The 20,071-nt window shown below is 50.6% G+C and overlaps 8 protein-coding genes across 8 annotated transcripts; 2 read left to right on the plus strand and 6 right to left on the minus strand.

The window, feature by feature from the left end:
* Nucleotides 1-433: 433 nt before the first annotated feature.
* Nucleotides 434-2,128, plus strand: COCMIDRAFT_103807 (uncharacterized protein; the record flags this gene model as incomplete). The annotated part of the gene is made up of 4 exons (XM_007692974.1): nucleotides 434-491; nucleotides 548-1,193; nucleotides 1,253-1,839; nucleotides 1,932-2,128. The coding sequence occupies 4 exons, from the start codon at nucleotides 434-436 to the stop codon at nucleotides 2,126-2,128; spliced, it is 1,488 nt and encodes a 495-aa protein (XP_007691164.1).
* A 326-nt stretch (nucleotides 2,129-2,454) lies between these two features.
* On the minus strand, nucleotides 2,455-3,300 carry COCMIDRAFT_8076 (uncharacterized protein; the record flags this gene model as incomplete). The annotated part of the gene is made up of 3 exons (XM_007692956.1): nucleotides 2,455-2,526; nucleotides 2,575-2,894; nucleotides 2,943-3,300. The coding sequence occupies 3 exons, from the start codon at nucleotides 3,298-3,300 to the stop codon at nucleotides 2,455-2,457; spliced, it is 750 nt and encodes a 249-aa protein (XP_007691146.1).
* A 2,331-nt stretch (nucleotides 3,301-5,631) lies between these two features.
* On the plus strand, nucleotides 5,632-6,078 carry COCMIDRAFT_103784 (uncharacterized protein; the record flags this gene model as incomplete). The annotated part of the gene is made up of 1 exon (XM_007692975.1): nucleotides 5,632-6,078. The coding sequence occupies one exon, from the start codon at nucleotides 5,632-5,634 to the stop codon at nucleotides 6,076-6,078; it is 447 nt and encodes a 148-aa protein (XP_007691165.1).
* Nucleotides 6,079-7,532: 1,454 nt separating this feature from the next.
* COCMIDRAFT_8078 (uncharacterized protein) lies at nucleotides 7,533-9,581 on the minus strand (the record flags this gene model as incomplete). The annotated part of the gene is made up of 3 exons (XM_007692957.1): nucleotides 7,533-8,231; nucleotides 8,291-9,513; nucleotides 9,572-9,581. 3 exons carry the CDS (start codon nucleotides 9,579-9,581, stop codon nucleotides 7,533-7,535), a joined length of 1,932 nt encoding a protein of 643 aa, XP_007691147.1.
* A 729-nt stretch (nucleotides 9,582-10,310) lies between these two features.
* COCMIDRAFT_39604 (uncharacterized protein) lies at nucleotides 10,311-11,412 on the minus strand (the record flags this gene model as incomplete). The annotated part of the gene is made up of 4 exons (XM_007692967.1): nucleotides 10,311-10,561; nucleotides 10,615-10,731; nucleotides 10,785-11,234; nucleotides 11,295-11,412. 4 exons carry the CDS (start codon nucleotides 11,410-11,412, stop codon nucleotides 10,311-10,313), a joined length of 936 nt encoding a protein of 311 aa, XP_007691157.1.
* Nucleotides 11,413-12,052: 640 nt separating this feature from the next.
* COCMIDRAFT_8080 (uncharacterized protein) lies at nucleotides 12,053-12,719 on the minus strand (the record flags this gene model as incomplete). The annotated part of the gene is made up of 2 exons (XM_007692958.1): nucleotides 12,053-12,343; nucleotides 12,414-12,719. 2 exons carry the CDS (start codon nucleotides 12,717-12,719, stop codon nucleotides 12,053-12,055), a joined length of 597 nt encoding a protein of 198 aa, XP_007691148.1.
* A 603-nt stretch (nucleotides 12,720-13,322) lies between these two features.
* Nucleotides 13,323-16,907, minus strand: COCMIDRAFT_8081 (uncharacterized protein; the record flags this gene model as incomplete). The annotated part of the gene is made up of 4 exons (XM_007692959.1): nucleotides 13,323-14,147; nucleotides 14,199-16,649; nucleotides 16,712-16,774; nucleotides 16,827-16,907. 4 exons carry the CDS (start codon nucleotides 16,905-16,907, stop codon nucleotides 13,323-13,325), a joined length of 3,420 nt encoding a protein of 1,139 aa, XP_007691149.1.
* A 1,333-nt stretch (nucleotides 16,908-18,240) lies between these two features.
* On the minus strand, nucleotides 18,241-19,943 carry COCMIDRAFT_103822 (uncharacterized protein; the record flags this gene model as incomplete). Its single annotated transcript, XM_007692976.1, has 4 exons — nucleotides 18,241-18,399; nucleotides 18,450-18,900; nucleotides 18,951-19,331; nucleotides 19,396-19,943. The coding sequence occupies 4 exons, from the start codon at nucleotides 19,941-19,943 to the stop codon at nucleotides 18,241-18,243; spliced, it is 1,539 nt and encodes a 512-aa protein (XP_007691166.1).
* Nucleotides 19,944-20,071: the final 128 nt, after the last annotated feature.

Below are 20,071 nucleotides of genomic sequence, written 5' to 3' on the forward strand. Positions count from 1 at the left end.
AATTTGGCTTGACACGTCGCGCGTAGTCTGATGACCACGTCAGCCTCGCAGGGGACCTGTATGCTTCAGCCACGACAACCGCCTACACGACCTCAGAGCGGTAATAACGGAACTCGTATCTCTTCCAAAATTGTATAGTGGGAACCGTTTTATGAGCCTTTTCCTTCACACAAAGATCCACCCCTGGTTGTACATTACATAGACGGAACCGAATCAGACCCGTCGGAGTACCAAGCCTTCCGCCAGTACTTGAAGTCACCCCCATACGGTTTAGCGCTGTCAGCCTCGGACTGTAACGCCTCTGTATTTGGTGCGGGTGTTGAGCATTCAATACCACAAAGGCTGTCTCATTAGTTTGGCGAGAGATCTTTCCGAATTGGATTTCTTCGTCTTGCGATCTCTTAGTAGTTAGCACTTGTTTTGGTTGTGGAAAATGACAGAACTAAGTACGCTCTCTGAAAGCGGGCATGGAAAGACCCCAAACGCTACGGGTATGATAGAACAGTATGCAGAGAATTTATTGGACTTATCTAACATCTTGACGCAGATACTGAAGCTTCTGCTTCACTACATGAGAATTCAGCTGACGAAGAATCGGCTGGTGAATATACCCCGCGAGAGAGTCTCGACCTTGACAACATATGTCTACCAGAGTACACCCAACTAGTGGCAAACGAAGAGCGCACAATAGACGCAGAACAGATTCGAAGCACGAAGTCGCGTGTAGAAGATCGGTCTCCAGAGCACGAGAATCATCCAACACAGCGTTTGCTATCGCCGGCACACGAGGACAATCAAGGACAACCCCCTCCTTCACCAGCTTATGAAGAGCACCAAACACCGAGAGCTGACTCGCCAATACACGAAGACCACCATTCCCAAAGATATTTGCAACCGCCATCAGATTCGCATAACCAGAGTGGTGCTGTGCCGCAGGGCCGTTTTTCCGACGACCACACGCCTATTGGAGAAGGTACGCCGCTCGTACGTCCAATATCTGCATCGCACGTACGCCACTACCACCTTTCCGACCCAGTAGTAGCAGCAGAAAATCATACTAGAGTACGCTCATGCAGTGTACTGCACGACCGGCCCGCAGCATGGCTAGCGAAAAGGAAGAACATACCACTATCGAGTCTTGCGGCAGCCGTACTAACCAAAGAAGGACTTTTGGAAACCAAAGAGCTCCGCCTGTAAGCCGACTACCATAGACCCTGACTAGCAAACTGAATCATGCTAACGATAATGCAAGAATTACTAAAGATACAGATATGAAGCGTGACCCCACCGACCCCATATCTGGCGCCCTACTCGGCTGCTACGACGTTGTCGGTGGCATCATGCTGGGTCTCGCCGCAGGCCCTATCGAACTAGGCAAGCAAGCCAGTCCCTTATTCCACACCTCGCATTCGACCAAAGAATCTTCTTCCCAGACCACCGAGGAAGAGCCTAAATCCACTTCTACACCTTCGGCATCCTCTTCGTCGGATTCGAAACGCATACCCCATGCCGCCGGCAAAGTCGCGCTCGGCACGGCCAAGGGTCTCGGCCGTGTCGTAACAACCAGCCTAAAGAGTCCTGCACTGATCATGCACGGCGTCACGAGGGGCTTCCATAACCTGCCCAAGACGTACGGCGAAGAAGTGCGGGTATACGAGGACGTGACGGGATTAAGAAGCGGTCTGCTGGTGAGCGCAAAAAGCTTTGGCCACGGCCTTGGCGATGGAATCCGTGATTTTGCTACTAAACCCATTGACGGTGCAGAGAAGAATGGCATCATTGGGTTTAGTACAGGCCTCATGACGGGGATTGCCAACCTGGCTTTCAAGCCTACTGCTGGTGAGATCTTTCTCCTTTTTTTTCTTTAGTTGTGGCTTTTCTGAACTTTTTGCTGGATTTCGGATGTTTCTAACTTGGGACAATTATTCTAGGCGCTTGCGGGCTTATAGGGTACTCGTCGGTGGGCGTGTATAAGGCGATTCGAAAGATTGGGGCGCCTAAGACTGAGGATCCGGCGGAGATCATGAGGAAAGTAGGGGAAGCGGAGTATCAACAGGTGAGTGATGCGGATAAATTGTTTATTGTAAGGCTTTGGTGCCAGATTCATATGCGCATACGGATAGATTAGGTTCTTGTCTAATTTCGAACATGTCGCAATGAAGCGGTAAATATCGATCTATAGCTTCTTCCTTCTTCTCATGGAATATGGTCTAGGCCACTATTTCTGTTGGGTTGATAATAGTTTCAGAGGAGGGTCTGGCGCATGACCAGTTGAGACCGAAACGATTGAAGGGTACCAAACTTCCTAATCTTCATGTCTCCATGTAGTAGACAAGAGCCGGTCGCGATTTTGGTTATATTGGTAGACCCCGAGTAGTGCATAGTCATCAACCGGGATGGAGATGAGATACAAGCATGATCTGATGGCCCGAGATCCGCTTGCCTCAACGCCTCTTAGGAAGCGGAGGATTCTTCCTTGCCCTTCCAGTGTGCCGACCTAACCAGGTAATGACTAAGCTGCCATTTCTGTATTTGATTAGTGAATGGTGTCTTGTTTTGGGTTACGCAACGTACCACGACTGTCTGTGTTTCAAAGTACTCTGCCCAACCTGGCTTCTCGGCAATGTCGACAACAACGTCCCAAGGCCATTCTTCCGATGCGAGCTCGACGAGAGTAAAGTATTTATGAAGATTCTTGTTATCCAAAATAGTGCTCTTCTGGTCCTTGTCGACAACAATTGCACGGTCGAGCTTGAAGAGACGGAATCGCAGCACATCTGGGGAGCTGGAAATGGTAGGCCCCACGACGTCATAGTAGTACTTCAGAATTTCCTCTTCTTTGTCATCATCCATCGTCCATTCCATAGCTGCTACGCTCGCGACATGTTCGATGTCTGGCCGCATTAGCCTAGGGTGTGCTTCTTTTTGATTATTCTTCTTACCCGCACTCCCATCGCCTTCCCAATCGCTATCCTGCCATCTTTTGATTTCTCGGTATGACCTTACGTCGAAGTGCACATGCTTGAGTGGACCACTCTTTGCCACCTCCGGAAGGTCATTGCATACGACATCGACTTCTTTGTTTGTCTGGGCGACATCTTTAACTTCGTAGACTGTAAGCCAAGGCCATGGCGCATCTAATTTTCCGACGGGCTCATGTTCCATGCCGCTCGCAGTGATTTCGCATTGTATCGTGTGTACAGAATCCACGTGGTCCTGTGCCGCCAAGTATTCGTCCTTGTACCATTCTGTCACTTTCTCTGGCAGGTTTGCCCAGACACAGAAAACGCCACCTGACATCTTGCCCCAACTTGTTGTTGCGAATGTGGTGTAGAGAGCAGTGTGTGTTCGATGTCAGTCCAAACGGGCGAACCGATCCTCAGAGTCGAATGGTGGCAGTCGTAGGCTGAGCAGCGGGCAGCGGGAATAAATGGGAGGAGAACCAGGGAAGGCAGATAACATGCAACGTGACGCGGCCAGGACTAGTGAAGCTATGTATGCTGAAGCCCAAAGCACTATGCAGGATGCTATCTGACGGCCGGCAGTAGTGGCCCGACCGCATTCTTCGCGACCAGACTATGTTAGCAGTATACGTAGTGGCGGTATGCTTGCCGTCAGCGAACCAATGGAAGTTAGCAGTGCTAAGTGTGGTTGGCAGTGCAAGCTTCAGAGGCAAGTAAAGAAATTCTTGCTGAGCAAGGGCTAACGTGCATGCATACTTAGTAGAAGATCAACGCTCTCCACCACGAGTCGCCTCCCCCTGACTCGGAAACACATGCAGTGCGCCTGACACGGGGATACCTAAGACGTGTGACAGACCATGCAGGACTTGACCCGTATCCATGTGCGGGGCAAAGCCCATCGGAGATTTTGCGGATAATCCTGGTTGGTGCATACCAGGCGAGGGTGTGTAGATGTAAGCAAGTACTAGGTGTAGATGAAATGGTAGTACCCAAAGGCACATCTTGCACGGTGAGCCACAGCTGTACACGCCCTTTTCGGGACTAGCGTCGGCATCTTTTCGGTATGTGGCTGACCCCTGCATCTAAGCTTGCCTTAACGATGCTGCGCATCTTCTCCCGACACACTGGCTGCCTTGTCGTACTGCTTACTAGAATACACCAGACATGTACAGCAGGTGGGTAATGATATCTCTCTCTCTCAATTCACCGTCTGCGAATGATCAAATCACCTTTCGGACCGGCCAAGGAGAAATAGCGCCCTGCACATTGGTCGGCTCGGTACGTCCTGCGCGAGCTTGCGCATGAAATGCAGAAACTTCGCTCCTCGTATCGTGTACTACACATGCTTATCAAATCTGGCAAATGTGTCCAGGATTTGAAATGAACAACACAGAAAGTCCCCGGATAACACCCGCACCACGCCAAAAGGGATGTTGCATCTATGCATCCTTGATTGAGGTGGGTAGATCGGGGCCCACCGCCCTGGTCTGACGGGTTGTGTTAAGTACATACGTAGGATGCTCGCTGTCAAGATGAGGCATTGTTTTGCGGTACCGCCAAGTGCCAATGAAGCCGCTGCATCTAGCTCATCAAGCAGGGCGCCTCAGTACATATGTTTTCCGGCGTCGGTGGTACAATATGTAGCTTGAGAAGCCAATAAGAGATCGTAACGTCTCAAGGATCTCAACAAGGAAAGTTAAACGTTCACTTAGGCAGGGGTATACTTAGCCTCAGTTCTATCCTTGACAGCTTCACAACAAGCGGTGAGTCCGAGATATTCTCCAAGGCTGGAAGTGCCATAAGGTGAATATCCGTATCATTGCGTTCGCTATTTGTGGACGAAGATGCCGGACATAGAATTCTTCCCCTAACCCTGACAGAATCCTAGTAGAATATGTGGATACGCTAAGGGTTGGCGATTTACCATGCTAGATGATTTAGAGAATGTCGTACAGCATATAGTCTATGTGATCTACAGTTACCGAAACCTTCCGATCGAGCTGTAGCATGCTGAATGTTGTTACGTACTATGCCCTCTGACACCGTACCTTTCAGTGGTTCAATATGGTTATCTTAATACTATGACATGTAGTTTATTTCTTGTAATAAGAGGAGCCATAATTACAAATAGTACATTCTAGGCCAGGCGAAGCTAGAAGTACCAATCATTCGTCGGTCAACGTAAGGAGTTTTGATGAATGGGTGTAGATGAAATTTCCGACCGACTGTAGGCGCATCATTGTATCTTACTCTCGATGACGATGATACTTAGTAAAATAAAGGCAACAGGCCAGAGTGCACACGCCGGACTTCCAGATCCAGACAGGCCGCGAGCCGACGAGATTTTCGTCACATGTCTCTCATGTGCCTTCTCAGGACTTGGTTTTGCACTGCATTTACTAGTGAGAGTTTTCTCTCTAGAAACGAGAAGCTTGAGCTCATACAGCATCCCGAAGTTGACGCGACATGATGCAAATACTTATCACGTGATGTGCCGCATTCGCAAGCCAGTGTCACGTGAGTTCTACAACGCAACGATTGTATACGACATAGGTCCGTGAATATCCGGAACCAACATTCGACGCGTCTCAACACGCAGCGTCATCTTAACATACAGTAGCTCGCCTTTACCAACACACAAGTGAACCATTGTTTTACAGCCGCCAAAATGAGCACCAAGGAGGTTCCAACACTGACCCTCGCCGGTGCGCGCGTCGCGCTCGAAGCTGCAGAGGCACGAGCCAAGGAAATCAATGTCCCGATGAACATTGCCATTGTGGATAACGCCTGCCATCTTCTCGCATTCGCACGCATGGAAGGCGCTAAATTCACTTCAATCAACACTGCCATCGACAAGGCCTTTACTGCGGCTGGTCATCGCGCTCCAACTTCCATCTACAAAGACGTCGTCTGGCCTGGCGGTCCCGCTTTCGGTATCAATCACAGCAACGGAGGCCGATTTATGACGATTGCGGGTGGAGTCCCGATCAAGAAAGATGGAGCTGTTGTTGGAGCTATAGGTTGTAGTACTGGGACGCCGAGTCAAGACGAGGACGTTGCGAGTAAGGGAGTGGAGGCTGTGGAGAAGAGCTTCGGGATTAAGGCTAAGCTTTGAGGAGTGCGCTACTCTTTTATCTTAGATGGAACTGATAGTTCAGGAGTGAACTACTTCTTGTCGCCGTTCCCCGACTTTTCCAAGTGCATGGTTACATTGATTGCGGAGCTAAGTAGGGAGGCGTTGATCACGGACCCACCTACTCAAGTGATGATAGTCACAAGCTACTGGTTACTGCACTAGGCGAGATCTTTAGGTGCAAACCAGAATCTCAAAAGCCCAATTGGATCGCCGTGGTAAAGGATGTACAGTTTGCCATAACCGGTCGTCTTGCCTTCACCTACGGACACCACCCGCTAATGCACCAGAACGCGAAACCCCACTCATCTCATCCCATGCTTCATGAACCGTGGCCAGAGAAAAATCTTTCGAAAATCAAGTGAAAACTACTAAAAGAGGCGTCTTAATCCCAGCATTAAAACCCAAGCCCTCGAATGGCCCATCTTCAGCCAAAACCACATACGATTCAACTGACAGCTTAATCATAATACCATGCTTTTCAGGCAGTCTCGCACACAAGAGCAACCATGAAATAGCACCCAAACCCCAAACTAGCCCAAACATATAAAAGCCGATAAACGCTCGACCTACTGTCTGCTACCACCCCATCCCTTGCAAACCCCACTTCCAACATCCGCCCACCCCTGCCCCGACAAACCCGAAATCTTCAAAATAATCACCCCAGCCACATCCTACCCTTGTCAACTACCCCTCATTCAATAAACCTTACACCTTTCTCACCCTGACGCTCCCGGCATCCGAATTTTCTCCTTCTGCCTCCATGACTTCCGCTTCATTAATTTATTGGAGGCCCTGGGGTGAGGGAATTCGGACACTGCGATCTTGGGTAAAGGTCCCATACAAGAGAGAAGAGGACTTTGGAGAAGGGGGAAAAGACCAGATAGCCATCAATCTCATTGACTGAAGTGTATCAACACGTCTGAAGTCACCTGTTTCTCCCATTCTTACCGTTTCCTGTGAGCACTACACAATCTCATGTGCGAGACATTGCAATGGGCGACATGAAATCCAGTAAAAAGAAAGAAAGAAAGAAAGAAAGAAAGAAAGAAAGAAAGAAGGAGAATCGTTGCATTTCCCGTATCGAACATAAAATATAACTGGCTCTACACGATCTCGTACCATCACTCCTAGCCTTCATGCCCGCCCAGACATCGGTGTTTGGAAAGAAAGCGAGAAAAGAAAGGCTGACGGAGAGAAAGGACCCCCTTAAGCATATTGAAGTGTGTCGACAGAGAGAAGAGAGGGAGTCCTCTCGATCAATCCGAATGCCAATCACTCGCATTACTCTCACCAAACTCGCTCCTATAGCGCCTAGATGATGCAGAAAAGCACAAAAAAGTCAACAAGCAAACACACACGCGCGCGAGTAGTATACAAAAAAAAAGAGAGAAATCGACAGGATAGAAGGAAACAGAAAGAGGAAAAAAGAACACTTACTCATCCCTAGCACCACTCTCGGAGTTTTCACCCTGCAAGGCCAATCTACTCACATCCAGCTTCGCCAGACCACTCTCACCAAGCGTCTCACCACCCCACTTGCCCACCCCACCACCACCAGGGCTAACACCGCCTTCGACCAACGTCTTAAGCATATCCTTCAGCTCTGCAACTTCCTTCCTCAGCGCGCGGACCTCAAGAACCGCAGTGTCGAATTCAACATTGGGCTTGCAAGCCTGCACCTTCTTGTCCCAGCCATCAGCTTCAAAATCGCAACCTTGGAGCACCTGCTCCCACTCCATTGTCACATCTTCATCGTCCTCGCCGCGGCGTCGATTCTCTTTTACAATCCAAGCTTCTTGCTGCTCGAGCATGGCGGTGATGAGGAGGAGCGGGGAGTAGATTACAGCCATGACCATATCGTTAAGACGGTCGTAGCGTTTCTGGTCCATCCACCATTCAAAGGGGAGGATGAGAAAAACCATTTCGATAAGGTTGAAAGGGGCGATGAAGACGTTTTCGTCTGGAGCGCGCACGAATTGCATTGTTTTCTGGGAGAAGAGGGCCATGTATTCGTCGATAGCGGCCGAGGTGATGTCTTCGTAGGCGGAGTTGTATAGGGCAATGAGGACATTAAGGAGGATGACCATTACGACGAAAGTAAAAATGTAGTAGAGGATTATACCGAATGGAGGCTATGTAGCGCACATATTAGTTTTTTCACAAGAATGGAAAGGTTAGTTAGAATACTTACCGAGAAGTTATCAAAGCCTTCGAACTCGGGGGATTGCATAATGGCGTTGAGCATGGCCTGCATGATGAAAATAGTGTCGTTCATCAAATCATCATCCAGAACGTCAAGACTGATAAAAGCCTGAAAGAAACCAATAATAACAACAAACAAGAGGAGGAAAAATATGAGCGACTCGCGCATCATAACCTTGAGCACAACCAACATGGCGCCAAAGAACCGAAGCGAGTCGAGATAGAGCAAAAGACGCATCCAAAACATAGGGGCAGTAAAAGCCAAAAAGTCGTAGCTCAGCTTATTGAAGTAGTCACGCCTGCCATCATCATCGGTGCTCCTGGGGTGCCCAAACGCAACGATGCGCAGGACAAACGAGATTGTAAGCAGGGCGTACATCGTGCTGTTGAACATGTTCCAAAAGGAAATGTAGTACCGGCCGACCTTCCAGAATTTGTTTGCCTCATCGCATATGAAGCCGAGCGTAAAGAGATAAAGCAGACACTCGACAACATCAAAGTCGCCCGAAGCATTGATAGTGTTGATGGCACCAGTAAAGAGGCCCAGGTAGATGAAGGACATGCCAATCTGGACCCAGTTCTGGTACTTGGGCACTCGCATCCGGTCCGGATCCAGATGAGCCCAGTAGCTAGTATTTGTCTTGTTGTCGTACGTAACAAAACGGCTTGGGTCTTCATCGTCCTGGACAATCCATCCGCGCCACAGGTAGTTGATGCACTTCTGGTATCCTGACGATCCAATAACTGTTACGGCATGTAAATCGACCGCCTTTTCCACAGCATTGGTAGGCACAGAAGGCTCGCCGTCGACAAGTGTCGAGTAGCGCTTGAGCAGGACCTCCTCAAAGAGGTAGTTGATATCCTCTTCAGCCTCAATCAAGCGTTTTGCCATGACCTCGGCCGCAACCGCGCGGACATGGTGGAGGTCGGCGTCCCATAGCTCGTCCTTTGCCTGTGTGCTGAACCACTTCTTGACATGTAGCAAGCAATATACGACACAGGCACTGTGCTCGGGAGCTCCCGCCTCTCGCGCCGTCTTCAGCACGGCATCGGTTATGATCTGGCTATGGGCGCGCGTGATCTGGTCCTCTTCGAGCTCGCAGGGAATAACCTGCTCAATCTGATGTTTCAATCGCAGGGCTACTATCGTGACATCTTTGGGATCAATGGGCGGGGGCGGCATATGGCGTTCGCGGTGGGCGGTCGGCAGTACTGGCACATGTTAGCTGTGTATTCTCCACCCGGGGCCGCAGTCCAAAAGCTCTCGTACGCGCGCTCATCTCATCATGTATCCTGTGTCTCCTATCATGGCCCTCGCTGGAGCTGAACAGCTCACCCCACCTGACCATTGTTGCGGTAGGTATTAACTAGGATATCAAGCTTGCGATGCGTATCCTTGGCCCGCTGTGGAGAGAAAGCCCCGTCGAACTGCTCCAAGAAGTGCGGAACAAAAAATAATAGACGATAACAAAGAGCGACAGCAAGGCAGCCGACAAGATAGCAGAAATGCTTGGTCCAACAAGGATTGCGCCAGTTAGCGTTTGGCTGCGAAGGCGCCAAAAAGCTGGATTGACAACGCTCGCAAACCCACATGTGCAGCGTCATGGCGCCCATCTCCCGCCCACTCCACGCCCACGCACGGCCCAAGCTCCTCTTCTGCCCTCTTTCTCCGCCCCTCTCCGCTCAACGCCGCGCCTTGTCATTCTTGGATCTTGGATCTTGGATTCGCTCTTGATTCGAGGTCTTCTTGAATTGATTTCTCTCTTTCGTTCTTTCGTTCTTTCGTTCTTCTTCTCATACACTCAATGCCCTCTTCTCCAAAGAAATAGCTGGAAAACAGGTGCTGGACAGGACGGATGCTATACATACATTGTGGATGCTCTCGCAAAACGCTGGAATCCCTTTGTATCATCGACGCCTCCAACGCCGGTAGTCACTTTTTGACCCTTGCTTTCCCATCGTGATCATCATTGCTCGTACCAAATCATTCTCCTGCTCTCCAAGCCCGCTTAATCAGCCTCGGCAACACCACCCTCATCGCTCGTGCTCTCATCCTCGTCACCGCTAACCTCCTGGTTCTCACGCTCGCGCTTCTCCATGAGCGCTGCCAGCTCCGCGTCATCGTTCTCTGTAACCGCCTTGGGCGCCATCTTGACCTGGCAGTCGCCGCCTGCTTTTGAAATGTTCTCCTTGATGTCCAGGATGGCTTGTTCGAGGCATGCGATACCTGCGTTCTTGTCCAGACATTGCGAGGTGAGGACTGCTGACATGTTAGTAACTGGTCTGCTACCTGCAAAATTTCCTCCAACATACCATAGAGAGGTGGCGACACCAGCTTGACCTTGACCTGGTTCTCGGGTGTGTTCTTGGCCTCTGCACATCGCAGAGCCTCTTTGACAGCATCAATACCCTCGTATCCGAAGCACGTAACTGCAAAAAAAAATCAGCAACACATCCACACTTCATAATCGCTATCCACATACCCTCGATATCCGAGCGGACCTTGGTGGGTTGTGGTGTCAACCTCTTGCCAATATAACTCTGCAGCTCCTCCTTGACGACCTCATTGGGGAAGGTAACATCATTCCAGACCTCTGGGTTGGTAATGCTCAGCTTGAATGCATCAATCGAGTGTCCGTACTTCTTGTTCAGTGGCCATCCAATCGTCTGGTAAATCTCCTCAATCGGGGTCTGCGTCTTCTCCGCAACGTGGCGCATGATGCTGTGCACCATCTTGGACTTGTTGTACCGCTCCTCGCACTTGACGATGTCCTCAGGAGATACTCGGCGCTTTGACAAGTCAATGTAGCCCTTGTCCTTGTCAACACGTAGTACGACGACGACTTCGTTGCGGCCCACGCGAATCAGCTTTTGAATCGATCGGATACGTCGTCGCGACAGTTCAGAGAGAAGAATCATGCCGTCGATGTTGTCTACATTGTGTTAGTTTGGGCTTCGTTCGTTTGCACTGTTTGTGGTTCTTGAGGACTTACCATATTCCAGTAGCTTTACGTATGCACCCATCTCGGCGATTTGCTTGACATTGACCATGACGAAGCTCTCCACCTCGGGGTACTTCTCCTCGTAAAACCGGCAATTCGTGAGCGACATGTTGAATATGTGTCTTTTGATCGTTTCTTGATGTATGTATGGGTTGGGTTGGGTTTGGTGAGGGACCGTGGGTTGTTTCGCTCGATCGCTCGCTTCGTGTGTGGTATCGATTTTTCCCTTTTAAGCCTAAGGTGGTAGGTGAGGTCCAGGAGTAGTTTTTACTTTCAACCGGAAAGCAAAAATGGTAAAGTCGTGTGCAAAGTGGACCGTCGTCGATGTTGGGCAAAGTGACTCAAAGATTTGCCCAACCCACTGTGTGAGACCTTCGCCCCGCCGCTCACGCGTGGGGCAAACAGCGCTAAGCTGGTTTGGGAGAGGCAGCTAGTCGACGTCGCTTGCCTCTGTGAGGGACTTGAGCGAGTGCGACACCCAAAAAAAGTGGTAGACAGAATGCAAGGTGAGAGATTAATCACTCGGCCTTTATCAATCAGTTCAATCGGATTGTGGAATCACAAGTTGTCATTTCTTTCTTTCTGCAAGTATCTACTACAGGACCATATCACCCTCATATCCTCGATCCATTCCTTATCGAACGAAGAAGACTCATCTAGCCATTACTACCAGACTTCCATTACTCCCCTTTCTTGTCGCCAGTAAGACCGGAAACCAGCATGCAAGAGCCCTGAACATGCCCTCCCATCTAAGCCCCTAAAAGCGCCAAGACGACACCTCCAACAAGCACAACATCAGCCACGTTCTTAGCATCCGTAGCAGCGTTGAACTCAGGCGAAGTATAAGGAGGCGAGTAAGAAGCACTAGGCGACACACCCGTTCCAGTCGGGAGCACAATGCTAGAGTTAGCGTGATGCGAGTGCGAAAAGGTAAGCGTAGGCGTAGATACGGGAACCGTCGAGTTGATAGGAACGTTGTAAGGCGGCTTAGTCGTGGAGGTGGCGGTCTTGGTTTCGTGCAAGGTAGCAGTCGAAATAGTCTATTTCAGCAACATCAGATCAAGCAACAGCAAGATAGTGGGGTTTGTGTAAACACAATAGGTGACTTACAGTCGACTTAGCCGGGACCAAAGAGACATGAACGGACTTGTCGAGACCGGAAGTAACAGTAGAAGAGTGAGCAGTTGTGCTAGGGATCGCAGTCACAGTCACCGTGGTGGGAGGCACAACTTGAGTCACCGTAGTCGTATCACACGTCTTGCTGTGCGCGTCCGGCAAGCCGGAGACGAAGGTGACGGATGTGACAAGGTGGACCGACGTGACTGCCGGGGCGGCTCCAGAGGAGAATGCGGTGCTGGCAACAGCGATGTTGATGAGCGCCGTGGCGGCGAGGAGGAGTGGCTTGAGTATAGCCATTGCGGTTGGTTGGTAGTGGTTTTGAACGAGTGTGGTTGAAAAGAGAGAAGACCTTTGATATTAACGAGAATAACTCTGGTGGAGGTAGAGAGGAGAAGAGGTTGTGATGCACCGCTGCGGGGTATTTATCGTCGAGGGGGAGCGTTTGTTGTGTGGGGTGGGCCGTGCAGTAGTGTAGTGAAAGTGAAAGCAAAGACTGCTAAACCCCGTTGCACGATAAGCTCGGAGATTAGAAGAGTGATAGAAAATCTCCTAGTCGATCGGTGTGTTGCATAGTGAGCGCGATAGACTGGACATGAAATGGTCGTTCACTTAAACTAAGTACCAAGGCCGCCAACAGTACAGCACATCAGGGGTGCTTACACTTCTCGAGCGCAGCAAGTTGAGCTTTAGGTAACGGATATGGTATTACTAGCTATTAAACAATGTTAGAAAACGCTAAATATGCTCAGTATGAATGCTAGCCATCATTAAAACGCCAATGCCCTCCACCATAAAACAATATTCCAGCGTACATATGATACAAGCATCCTGCGTTACCTCGGGACCCACCTCGGTCCTCTGCGCCGTAACACACCAATTGTTATCCCAACCCCATATCACTCACTGAATGCTCTCTTCTAGTCTAAAGTCAGCGGCACTCTCCTGCACTCTTTCAATCTCATTCTGAATTGCCAGCACCCAATGGTCGCGCTCTGCACGTGACCGAGCCCTAAAGACTACGCTACGACCTTTGCTCCCCAGCTTGGCCACCCTCTTCAACTTGGTTCTCTTTCCTTCTTTTCGATTTTGTTCACCGCCCCCGGCGCCCTCTTCGGCGCGGAACCAACTTTTGGCTTTTCCATGCCAGATGACAAACGTCGTCATGACGTCTTCATCAGTCGATGTCCAGCCATCTTCGAGGTAGATGCGCGGAAGTGCGTGGTGCCCTGGCTTGTTTGCATCGAAAGTCTGATTTTGATATAGCAAATCATTCTCGGTGAGAAGACCAGAATAGATGTAGCAGTCCTTGAGGTCCAGATTGGCCATTCGCTCATGGTGTACATGCGCGAGTTGTTTTCCACTTCTGCTTCGCAATACATCACGGAAGATGAGAAGTGTACCAGCCGTGAGCAGGACGCTGCACCGCGTAAACGGAGCATGTATACGAGGCTTGCGGTAAAGCATTCCGCTCATGTGAATAGGTCGGCAGCAAGCGATGCCACACATGTTGTAAAGCTCAGGCGAAGCAAAGGACTGCGTTACCTCCCACTTGCGAGCAAATTGGCCCACATGCGCTTCAGCTTCTTCGTCAATCTTAAGGGCGCTAAGGTTGCGACTCCGTGTAGATTTGTAGAGAGCAATATCAGATGCAGTGCGATGCTTCCAGTATTTGACAAGGGCGCGGAGATGCTGTATCCACTCTTTTCGACGGGCTTTATTCGCAGCCTAATGATTATGTTAGAACGGCACACAAGCAAGCACTCTATAGACACATACCTGTAGACGAATGATGAGGCCATTCTTCATAACAAGCTCCAGGGTACGATCAAGATCCAGGTCATTAGTCACTCCGTCGTTGTTCATAGAGTCATCAATGTCTTCGTCAAAGTCCACGTCCGAACCTTCCTCAAGGTCCTCATCAGCAGCACTAGCGCCCAATCGGGCTTTGCGGACTTTGACAACGTCAGTCAGGTTAATATAACCGTCACAGTTGAGGAGATTTTGTTCTTTGCGCTCAGCCTCATCTGCTGCATCCTCATCGTGCAGTCGTCTGGCCTCGGTTGTCCCAGAGTGACCTTCCATGAGCCATTCAATCTGACCATGCTGCAGGCTGTATGGGTTTACTGCCCAGCTGTCTGGTACCGCATCTCTAACTGCATCCGCTGTTGGCACAGCCGCGTTCTCTGAAGCTGGTAACTTTGGTGGCGGTGGCGGAGTCGCTTTGGTCGGGCGAGAAAAGACCAAGTACTGATCATGACTAGCAAAGTACAATTGCTTGTGGTACATGAGCCCTAGGCGCTTAGACCGACCCCGTTGTCCAGTAAGTCGAATGAGGAAGCCTTCAACTGGGACCGGCTCGGTAAGCGTCTTGTGCTTCTTTCGCGTAATGGCAGTCGTGGGGTAATGTGTCTTGGGTCGCAGCTCTAGCTCATGTGATTTGAGCATGGCAATGGTGCCATACATCTTGCGTTCATTGGCCCCGTGGATCCATTCAAGCCGGTCGTAGCGCTTCCAGGCAAGACCAATGCGTTGGTCTTTCATCCATGATGCTAGGACATCGGCCCATTGCGGTTCGTCTTCCAGTTGATCCAGACAGCGTCGTATCAGATTCTCTGCAACAGCTTCCTCCTCTTGCATGGTTTTAAGCAAGGCTTCGTCGGTGTTATCCGCGCATTGTACTTTGTTCTGAGAGGATTCCAGCTGAGCAAAAGGATTTACTATGCTCACGCTTAGGCTCATGTCGGGTATATTGATTTGGAGTTCAGAAGCGCGCTGCCAACCTAGTATGTTCCTGATGAAGGTATACCATTCGGCAGCGCTCGAGGAAGTGCGAGCTTGCATGATAAAGATCAAGGTCTCGGGACGTCTTGGCGTTGAAACGACCACGGTCTTGTCGAGCGCAGAGTATAGGTTGGCCTTGCTGGTCTTGCGACTGAGTGGAATTTCGTATGCCGCCTTTTTGCCCCCGCCTGCATTTTCGATTTCTGGAATGACTCGAGTCTGGTAGAATTGCAGCACGAAGTCAGCACCATCAACGTGACTGTGACGGCAGACAACCATGTACTCGCGCCACTTGTTCTTGACGCGAGACACGACTCTTTGGCTGACGTTCTCATCAAAATCTTCCGGAACCTCTGCTGCAGCATCGACACGAACAAGCATGCGCTCCATCTTAACAACAAGCCCCTCTTTGATATGCTTTCGTCGAACCCTGGTACCTGCTCGCTGGACCGTCATCTGTGCTTTCTTGGCTTTGAGGTGGACGGCTGCACGCCTCGAATTTTCCGGGACATCGAACTTGACCAGATTTCGCATTGTCGACTTCTTGCGCGTCAACTCTCCTGGTGAGGCGTCTGCGCCCTGTGCTTGCCCAGAGGAAGAAGACATCATTTCGGACTTCCTTCTAACCTTGGCCAGTATGCCTTTGGCGGGTGGGTTTGGATCGATGTCAGCGAGAGCGGGTGCCTTGTTGGTGTCAGCGTTGGGCAACAGAGACGATGTTGAATTAGCATCTACAGAAGCAGCTCCAGTGGTTGACGCAGGATGTCCATGGCTCTCTATGCTGAGTAGCGGGCGCTTGCCCAGCGACTTTGATCCTGGTTCGCTTCCGTTCGAAGGGACTTGTAAGCCGTTTTGCTCTACCGGGTGCCGTTCCTCCTGTTGAGGGTCTTGGTCTTCTGTGATTTCGCTATTGTCTGGCTCTGTTATTGGTATAGAGGATGCGGTGACAAATGTCTTTTCGCTTGACCGTCGTGTTGTCAGTGGAGGGGCGGGGATGCCTTGGTCATGGTCATGGTGGGCGTCGTCGTCATCGTCGTCGCTGTCCCCATCCTCGTCCTCAGGTTCAGAAGGCGCGTCAACCCAGTGCTCTTCTTCCGCTTCGGTCACCACATCCTCTCTCTGGTCTGAACTTCGAGGTATTTGCAAGGCAGGTGGGGATACCGCAGTCGCAGCAGCTTTCCCATTCGTGCCGCTTGTCTCTGACGACTGCACGTCTCCCTTCTGTCCTCCTTCTCGTTCCCTCGTCTCTTCCTCCTCGGCATCAAGGTCTTGGGGCTGGGGGAAGCTGTGCTGGAAGAGGGCGGAAGAACTGGGGCCTTCAAGACCGCTTAGTCGTCGTTGGCGAGCGTCGCGGGGGTCCGAGGAAAAGGTTCCGGCGCGGGTCGAGTAGTTGATGCGCAGGTGGTGCTTGTACCAGTCGCGTCGATTCTTGTTCAGCCATGCTGTCTAGGTGGAGCGTTAGTCTCTGCAGGACACCGCCGGGGCAGGCTGCTGGGGAGAGGGCGTACCGGGATAGGACCGATGAAGTAGCGCCTCGAGGTGAGGTGAAGGTGTTCAGGCGTGGCATGTTGCTAATTCTCGTACTCAGCCTATGGCCTGCATAACATGGCAGGGATTGCATACCAATCTCTGCGCAGTATACGAGTCTGGCGGCAGGTTGGCTACCTCAGGCTTGTGCCATGAGTGTCGCTCCTGGGTGGGCATTGGATGTTGTCTCCTATCTCGACTGGGCTGCTGGGGTGCGCTGGTTCAGAATCACGGTAGGCAACTGGGACGCGACATGGAGCTTCAAACAGAGCACATTCAGCAAAAAGGGAAAAAAGGTAATGCAAGATACACCTGCTTTTCACGTGTGCAGCTTCACATTGGGAGGGAGTGGCAGCCGCAAGGCCAGGCTAGCGATTACGCGACTAGGGAACAAGTAGCAAGGCGGGTTTTGAGCCATCGTCATCGCCAGAGCACCCCGGTGTCAATCATCATCTGTGCTTCTAGCCTGTTTGGCCTCGACCCCAACACCCACTCAACCATCATCAAAATTCAGCAACACAAAAAGGATCATTCCTCGGTATTTTCTGCACAAAGACTAGCGCCGCGACAAATACGGCAGTGCAATTGGAATGCACTTGGTGGCATGGACTGTCCATTCACCCCGCCCTTGGTCCCTACCCCACAGCATAATCTGGTTCCAATTCAACCAAGCGAAGCACCATCTAGCAAGCTCTAACCAGATTCTATGTTAAGCTTTGGAGACACATAGTATCGCTCAGATGTACGTATGTAGGGGTGTGATACAGGAAAGTGCACGCCAGACCAGGCCAGGCCTCCACCAACCCCTATCCGGTTTCCTCCCATTTGCCAAGTTAGATCTTGGTACTCTTACAGGTTTTTCCGTCTAGCTACACGCATCCTGGGCGGAGTTGTATCCATCAATCCAGTGGCTCCAAGCATTTCGCATTGACCAGTTTTGATACTTCATCAGCACGAATTCCTCAGAAACTGGAATAGAAATATGAACTTCAACAAATCAAGCAGTTCTGACAAATGACACGACCCAGTTATGTTCCATTGGTGTCACAATCAGGTCTGGCCTTATATTTACTCGTACTATTACCCAACAAGAGACAGCCCCTTTCTTTGCTTTTTCTCCAAGACCTCGTACTCGCGCACGGCCCCACGAGTCCTTTTCGCTGGCCTCGACAAACTCAAAAACCGATGCAACTCACATGCGACATCTAGCCGGCAGCAATCTATCCTAGGGCGCTAACGACACTCAGCCCGGCAGTTTCACGTCTCAACATACCTGTTACGGCAATTCTCCCAACATCTGTTGATTCTCGTCTCGGATGATCTCCTTCGTGGCGCATGCTTGCGAGGGTCTTCCCAGTAACCACGTTGTCACCGCTGCCTTGTGCATCCGTGCTCTATACCAAAGGAATCATGATCCTGCACTCCATCTGACTAATATTTCTGTTCCCTTGCTGATAAGGGATACGTTGTTGTATACAGCTAGATCCTGCATGATGCAGGCCACAGCCTTCTATGTGGCGCTCAAATCTCTCCTCTTGAATCTGCACACCACATCAGTCTGCACATTGAAGGAGCAGTTGTGAACCTTCCACGGCCGGTTGTGTGCCATTTCAAAAGTAAATCGGCGCAATGTCTCTGCCGTTACTTTGTAGATCTGTGTCAAGGCAAGCTATGCACTGTCAGCGCGGGCGTTTGATAGCCACGCCCAGAGCCACTTACAGGTTTGCCAACACACGTCCGCGTCCCAGCCCCCCATGCCAGGATTGCCCTGTCCATTGCCCGTGTGCGTTCGTTGCTCTCAAGCCATCGCTCGGGTTTAAACTTGAGTGCGTCCTCTCCAAAAATACCAGTGTCATGTTGGACAATCGCCGGGTTCATGCCCACAGTATAGCCCCCTGGAATATATTTGTCACAAAGCGTGAGACCCCGAATGGGCGCATACCGAGGCATCGACACTGAGAATGCAGGGAACAGTCGCCCGGCTTCCTTCACCACTGCTGTCAGGTACGGGAGTGTGGATGCCTGACTGTATTGCACGGGCGATGAAAGACTGCCATTTTCAAAAGCTGCATCGATTTCTACCCGCGCTCTCTCAAACTTCTCCGGATTCTTCATCAGGAAATACATTATCGAACGCATGTTTATCGATGTGCTGTCCGCGCCGGCCATGCTACGCTTCGTTAGCACAATATGTCGTACATCCATGCTAAGAACACGTACATTCCTACCCACATGTCGGACGTGATTTCCTTGTGCGAGTAGTTCACCTTCTCACCCTTTTCTTGCACAATTGCTAAAAGCTGAGAGACTACATCAGGTCGCTTTCCCGTCACCTCGAAAGTCCGCTCAGTCGCTGTCTTAGTCTCTTTGATCGCCGTCTTTTTGATATCCTCCACCGCCAGCACAGCCCTGAGCAGTTTCGGAATGCACACAGCAACAAGAAATAGAAACGGCCGTGCATAGTACGGCGTCACCGTCAAGAGGGCAAGAAAAGGCATTGCGAGATGTACGGCGTGAATGTAGCCGTTGTAGTCGACACTATCACGCACAAACCCAAACGCTTGACCGAAGAATGCCACTCCAATGTTATCAAATGAGTACCTATACATTCATACTAATCAGCAAGCACAACAGTTTTGGTTTTTGATAATGCAACCGAACTCACATTTCCAACCAAAGTCCAAAATCGAACGCCTCCCCACTGTCCGCAAACCCTCCCAGCCTCTCCATAAAAAGCTCCAACATCTCATCCAACCCTGCCTCACTCTTCAACATACTAGACAACGAATACACCCCCCCTACAATCCGCCTATATGCCGTATGTGCCCTTTCATCCGTCTCTGTAAACAAATCCGGTTGCGAGCTCAGTCCCTTTGGCCGCCACGGCACATACCAATCCGTTTTCTGCAACGCCTTTTGAACGGAGTAGATAAGAGGCAGCGCGCTTGGATCCGCGACTGTGACTTCGTCTGGCGCAATGCGTACAATGGGGCCATACTGCGTGTGCAGGGTCCGCGTTACTATGTCTATGTCACCGGCGTAATGGTGGTACATCAGCCATGTTCGTGATAGGCGCGGCCAAAGGGGGCCGGGGATACGGGATAACGGGTGCAGGGTCAGGGTGTAGAGGGTCCAAACGAGGGTGTATATGGTGAGGAAAAAGGGGATGTAGGTAAGAAGGAGGGAGGGGATATCAATGGGACTTGGAAACATCACTGAGGGTATAGGCATGATGTCTTGCTAAATTTCTCGAGCTCTTACAGAGAGAACAGAGATGAGATGACCGGCAGTGAGAATTTCAGATTTGCTTTTTATTCGGCTAGGTGGATGGAGCGAAGGAA

Source organism: Bipolaris oryzae, assembly GCF_000523455.1.
Source record: "Bipolaris oryzae ATCC 44560 unplaced genomic scaffold scaffold_147, whole genome shotgun sequence".
Classification (NCBI taxonomy): Eukaryota; Fungi; Ascomycota; class Dothideomycetes; order Pleosporales; family Pleosporaceae; genus Bipolaris; species Bipolaris oryzae.